This window comes from Tachysurus fulvidraco, chromosome 15 (genome assembly GCF_022655615.1).
Source record: "Tachysurus fulvidraco isolate hzauxx_2018 chromosome 15, HZAU_PFXX_2.0, whole genome shotgun sequence".
In the NCBI taxonomy this organism is placed as follows: Eukaryota; Metazoa; Chordata; class Actinopteri; order Siluriformes; family Bagridae; genus Tachysurus; species Tachysurus fulvidraco.
In genome coordinates this window covers 14,706,040-14,712,481 of record NC_062532.1, presented here as the reverse complement: position 1 = coordinate 14,712,481, position 6,442 = coordinate 14,706,040, and the positions used below count along the sequence as shown (strand labels likewise).

Below are 6,442 nucleotides of genomic sequence, written 5' to 3'. Positions count from 1 at the left end.
CGTTTTCATAACTTCTGAAGTTAGCGGGCAGGTTTCTGTGCTGTTCAAATTAATAATGTTAAACACAACAAAGCAATTTATTGGAAGGGCCATTAGCAATTTAAGCGATAAAATGACATCTTATTTAATATAAGGATCTCTTACATTTTTAACCTTCTGCAATACCAAATTCTACAATAAATTGTACTTCATGAATGAAAGGGTCTTAAAAGACTATAAATTTGCCACAGTTTAAGTAGAAGGGGAAAAAAATTATTACATTGCTATTACCAAAATAGATTTCTTTGGCTTTCATTTTCTTCTTCCAAAAGGTGAGAGGAACAATCAAGAGAGGTTATAAAGTGGAAGAGTGGAATAAATTAACTGTAGAGGACAGTGGGACTCCATAGGACAGTGAAAGCATCAATTCACACAGTCACAAGCCCTTGTGCCACACCGTGGACCTCATGCCCCTGGAATTAACTACTCTCTAGTATTTTAAAAGCATTTTACATCTACCTTACACTTGACAAAGGAACTACATTGAAGACAATAATAAATTACACAATACATACAATTTAAATCAGATTCTTTATGCAGGTTACATCCAGTAAAGGAATGTCAGATGTTACTGACAGATGTCAGAATGTCAGTCTTTTTTTCTGTTTAATTCTTTTCTATCATCTTCTCCATCAGTAAGATCAAGACTGACATTGTAAATTGGATGTGGTGGTTTTGAAATTGGGGCATAGAGAAAGGGATATGTAGGTCAATTAGCTATTTCCCACGATCCTCTTATTAGGTCATCAGTGTAGACCTACTTTCAAAAGAAAATAGGACACCTACTGTCTTTTCAGTCCTCCTTGTGAAAGTGATTTTTTCTAGTAGTATTCTTCTTCTGCTCATGGAAAAAAAATGCTTTGCATGGATTACCTTGTGGCTTTGTCATAAATTAGCAATCACATCTAATCTCACACACATTTAATATATCAAATAATTTAAGAGTGGGTTTTAAAAACTTGAGGTACAGTACCATGAGCCAACATAAAGCAATTTAAGTTCATCAGAAAAGCACAGGCACTATTTCGGTCTACATAATTTTATAGGTTTTCAGGCTAGAAAGAAGCATGTTCTGAATGTCAAAATATTTATTCATTCTTCACTCTTCGAGAAGTGCTCTATATTGGTCAGACTCGTGATAAATCCAGAGCCTATCCCAAGAACTGTGGAGGCAAGGCAGAAAAACAGCCTGGATGAAAGTCAGCCCATCGCTTTACACCGTGCACATACATTTACCCTCATTCACATCTAGGGGTATTTTTGCTCAGCCAGTCAACCTTATGCCGTGCTTTTTTTGGGCGGTGGGTGGAAACCAGAGAAGTCAGCAGAAACCCACACTGGGAGAACGTGACCACAAGCTGATCTCATCATCTACACCACGCCACCCAATATTGCTCTGTGAAAACAGCATGTTATACTGTGTACTATTTAATACAGAAATATGTCATTTTGGACATATCCAACATAAAACATTGTAATCACATAAGTATTATGGATATGTCACTTCAGAAATGATTAGTTTAAGTAATATGGTAATACAAGGAAAAGGTGTAGAAATATGATTATAATATTCAGATTTATTTTCACTTGGAAAAGAAAAAGAAAAGCTAAAAAAAGCTTTTATACACCATTCAGGCAAACCAGCCAACCGATTTATGTTATATAATAATATAAATAAATAACTCTTTTGTTTTCTTTGTTCTCTCTCTCTCTCTCTCTCTCTCTCTCTCTCTCACACACACACACACACACACACACACACACACACACACACACACACACACACACACACACACACACACACACACACACACACACACACACACACACACACACACACACACACACACACACACACGACGCCGGAAGTAGTACAATCACGTGGGTGTCCTCCTCCGTGGTTGCTATGGCTGATTTGTCTCCATGTCAACGGTAGTTGAAGAAAGTAAGTTTCTTCGCAGCGCGAGACAGCGGTAACGTCACCCACCGAGTGTATAGTGCTTCAGATGCTTGTTATTCTTAATTAGTCCATTGGGTTTCATTTTTCTGTTCTGTGCACAAACTAGCAAGGGTAGCTAATGCCTGTATGGTTGCTATGTTAGCCTGTTAGCATTTAGCCCAAAACAAATTGCTAGCAGACAGTATGGTTATGACTACACACTCCTGGTTACTTTTTCCAAATCATTCCATGTACAATGTGTGTTGTTTAGAGCTATCGGAAAAAACCGCTGAAGGGAAATTAGAAAGCTAGTCTCATTTGTTGTTAGCAAAATACACTGACTTCCATTGTTCGGCTAGCGCGCTAGTCAGCCCAAGGTATCTTGGCTAGCTGTGTGCAAGATATGTATTTATATATCTACCGGTATGTATTTTTATCTGAAATATTTATAGTCATTATTTAGCCTCTTCTTAAGACGTCGGTCAATTTTTAGATGCGGTATTGTTATGGTTTTATACCCCCAATCCATAGGGTGTTCAAGGGAATAAGAATGGCTGCATTTATATTGTTAGTCTTAGTAAAAATAACAGGGTTACTTTCTAATGTGCTTTCTTTTAACGGCTATATTCATTCATTCGGGTATAGTGTTCATTCATATATTTCCAGGTATAGTGTTATCTTTAAACTTTAGGACTCGTTTGGATATGTATTCAACATGTGCATTCTTCTGCATGATCTTTCCTACCTATTGTGCCTGATACAGCAACATATCAGGATAGATTCTAAAATGTTTTTGAATATCTCTATATTCAAGTATTGGCAGCCTGATGATCAGGTTTCCTGTTTGTATTTGTCTCTAGTCAAAAATCCAAATGGCAGAAACGGGAGAAAGTAAAAAGGAGGATGCAGACTACAAGAGACTACACAGCTTTCCTCTCATTAGGGTATGTGTTCAGTTTTATAGCAACTCTACAGAAGTATATGTATGCTGTCCTTTATTTCATTCAGAGTGTAGTAAGATTTATCTGAATGATTTATCTGGTTTGTAGCATGAAATACAAACTATATCATGGGGAAAAACCTGAGGAGGGTTAAATACACCTCTAACTCACCAGAGTGTTTTGAGCATTCTCATTTTGCTGATTTTTCTTTCTGAACTCCAAGTCATCTGAATGCTTGTTACCTCATATACCTTGTTTCTCTTGTTTATCTCCATCCAGGAAAATTCAGTTCTTCAGTTCATTTCTTTACCAAATTTGAATACAGTTTGTATTTCTATTACTAGAAGCACGTTATTAAATTAACCTTGGCCACTGGTTATGATTTAGTGCCTCATTAATAGATAATTGGATTTAAGTTAAGATTAGATTGACTAAAATCCTAAAGATAAATCCTTTATCCTTATAAAAGTGTTTTGAGTAAACATTTTTTGCAAAATTCAGTACAGACAAAAGTGTCAGTTCACACATACACTGCAGATGTAAAAACGCTGGAACACTCCCACACAGAACAGCATGTTAAACCCAGTCATACTGCTTTGTTCCAAGGGAGGTCAAGAGACCCATCTGTTTCTGGCTGGACTCTTTCTGACATTTATAATAATTCCTAATGATATATTTTTTCAGTAATGTATATTCAGAAGCAAGGGTCCTTAAAATTCATATTCACAGTGGCATGAACATTTGGTATCATCATTTTAGTTTCTTTCTTGGTGATAGTCTGCCAAGGCTTCACCTCTCCTCAGGTGCTGCTTATTCTTGGAGCACATTGCTATCCGCTTTGTTTCAGATTCAGGTCAAGTGTTTGACTTGGGCAGTCTTGGGTTTCATTTGAAGTATGCTTTAAGCTAATAATAAAGCTCTATACATTTCAAACTTCATCCCGCTGCTTTATTCACGTCAGACGCATCATCAGTAAATACAAGGGGGCAGTTCCATTAGTAGCCATTTACATGCAAACCACATTTTTGGCAATCTTTAATCTGTCTTTCCTGCTTTTGTCTTACCAGTAGTTTACACCTTGTGCTAAACCCTCTCTATTTACTCTGTTGAGGCCTTCTCATGATTGCTGACTTTGAAACATAACACATCTATCTCCTTTTTTGTTTTTGTTCTTGGGCTCAGCAATGCAGTCTTTCTGCATTGACTGTACCAAAAAGGTGATTTGGCGATACCTATGTGTTTAGCTCTCTCTCTCTCTCTCTCTCTCTCTCTCTCTCTCTCTCTCTCTCTCTCTCTCTCTCTCTCTCTCTCACTCTCTCTCTCTCTCTTATTATTGAGAGTTATTAATGACTTATTGAGAGTTAACAGGAACAAATTTCACATGCATTTGCCACTCTTGAAATCAACTTTAGAACTTTTATCTGTGAAATCATGTAAAATCATGAGGGGAAAACCCACTCATTTCTACACTGTTTACAAGATTTGTCTCTAAAACCCTAAATTTAACCCTGTTTCTGTTGTAGCACACAGACATGCCAGAGGAGATGAGAGTCGAAACTATGGAGCTCTGTGTCACAGCCTGTGAAAAGTTTGCCACCAATAATGAGGTTAGAACTGTGTGTATGATTCCCGTCATGGCCAGGTAAGAGGAGAGTTACTGAATTGGCTCTGTATTTGGATCTGTTATCTAACCCACGCTCGTAGGAGTGCTGACAAATTCTCAGTCTGTCTGGCCCAAAGTCTATACTCTTACATCACGCCAGACCCTGATAGTGTAGCCATCTGGGCTGTTACTGTATCCTACTCATTCGGTAAAAGCTAACATGCATTCTGTTAACTTTGATAAATTCAGGAATGTGGGATGATTGACTCAGAGCAGTCTTGTAATAAACACTGCAAAGCCACATCTGTTGAAAGCAACCAGATGTAACTTCAAAACAAGTCCCAAAAATACCAGCCAATATCAAAAATCTGAAATAAAAGGTGAGCTCTGTTAAGTCAATGCATAGATGGAGAATATTCAGAGGATCATGCCAATGCATAACAGCATTCTTACTTTCTGACGATTTACTGCACTTACTGGCAAGAACAGATTCGAAACATCACTTCATGCAGTAATTCATAACGAAGCATCAAAGTGATAAAATTGTGTTGTAGTTTATGCAGATGAGCTGATCAAATTCCCGAAACAAAAAGCTTACATTTATATAACTTACATTTATATAACTGATGATTTAGGAAGTTGTTTGCAGCAATAAGAAGTGTGTCTGCTTGCATATGGTGCATATAAACTTTTCGGTCTTGACTTACATTATTCTCTTCCTTAGAGTGCAGCTAAGATGATAAAGGAGTCCATGGATAAGAAGTTCGGGAGTTCCTGGCATGTGGTAATCGGCGAGGGTTTTGGATTTGAGGTGACTCATGAAGTAAAGAATCTGTTGTACATGTTCTTCGGTGGAAGCCTGGCAGTGTGTGTTTGGAAATGCTCCTGATCTCAGACCAGCCTCTTTCCTGTTCATCCACACACTACCTACTTTTATATATTTATATACATGTATTTACAATACTGTTTCAGCTATGCAGATCTTTTTCTACTTGACCTTTGTGTGCATGTGTGTTCATGTAAGTTTGTATGTCTGAGAGAAAACCTGACAGTATAGGCCATTTATAGCTTCTATACTTTTTAATTTTTTTGCTGTTTTACTTTGAATGCAGAGGATCAAGTGGAGTCGATATATAACTTTTTCCTTAGCCTCCACCTCCAGTATTGACTGATAGCTACTACTAATTGTCTCAGTGAATGATATGGACTGCTATATGCTAGGGTGATTTTAAAAATAAATAAATAAATAATGCTGACAATGGCAGTGAGAATTCAGTTTACGTCTAGTGGACAGATTTACATAACATTTTGTTGGTCTGTGTCCTGCTAGGTAGCACTGCTGTAATATTTGCACCCAGTGTGATTTTTAAAGTGCAGTTTGTAATGTGTAAATGTATCTCGACCTGTAATAATCACGTAATTTCAGAAATACCTTAGGAAAACTGTGATTTGCAGTATTGGCATGAAGTGGATCGGTTCGTGTCTTTATCTCAGGCTTCCGTTTACACTTTTCTGGCCCGGAAATATGTTCCACCCCCAGCCAGATCAGAGCTGCTCAGGTCTGCCCTCATTTCATGCCTTACGAGGCAGCAGAGGGCTCTAAAAATTACAAACTGCTCCTTTAAATATATATGTTCTGTGTGTTGGTGTGTGAGAGAGAAGAGTGTTTGATGTCTTCATGTAACTCCCCATCAGATATCTAAAGAAAATCATGTTCAGTAATACTTCTTCCTTTCCTCCTTCAGATTGCTTGTCATGCAATCATTTTCAAAGAGCTTCCTCTATTTTCTTAATTTTCTTTTTTTCACCCTTATCTCTTTTTTTTTCTTACTAAACCAGCATTTCTATCAAGTCTGTCCTGTCTGTTAACTTGAATACAAGTGTAAATCTTTTTAAATAAATAAAAATGTCAATAGATAA

The 6,442-nt window shown here is 37.3% G+C and overlaps 1 protein-coding gene across 4 annotated transcripts; it reads left to right on the top strand.

Annotated features, from left to right (window-relative positions):
* Positions 1-1,801: 1,801 nt before the first annotated feature.
* On the top strand, positions 1,802-6,442 carry dnal4a (dynein, axonemal, light chain 4a). 4 transcript variants are annotated; one of them, XM_027139200.2, is made up of 4 exons: positions 1,802-1,984; positions 2,839-2,922; positions 4,443-4,526; positions 5,247-6,442. In XM_027139200.2, the coding sequence occupies exons 2-4, from the start codon at positions 2,851-2,853 to the stop codon at positions 5,409-5,411; spliced, it is 321 nt and encodes a 106-aa protein (XP_026995001.1). In that variant the 5' UTR covers positions 1,802-1,984; positions 2,839-2,850; the 3' UTR covers positions 5,412-6,442. The 4 variants fall into 4 exon arrangements, with proteins under 4 accessions (XP_026995001.1, XP_026995002.1, XP_047657146.1 ...); XM_027139201.2 differs by having other exon boundaries at positions 1,903-2,012; XM_047801190.1 differs by lacking the exon at positions 1,802-1,984 and adding an exon at positions 1,996-2,031.

What these genes read in the sequence shown, in the direction of transcription:
- dnal4a (XM_027139200.2), top strand. Translation starts at nt 2,851, where the DNA reads ATGGCAGAAACGGGAGAAAGTAAAAAGGAGGATGCAGACTACAAGAGA. An exon ending in ACAGCTTTCCTCTCATTAGG is followed by an intron (nt 2,923 to 4,442) that starts GTATGTGTTCAG and finishes TTTCTGTTGTAG; the next exon opens with CACACAGACATGCCAGAGGA. An exon ending in AGTTTGCCACCAATAATGAG is followed by an intron (nt 4,527 to 5,246) that starts GTTAGAACTGTG and finishes TCTCTTCCTTAG; the next exon opens with AGTGCAGCTAAGATGATAAA.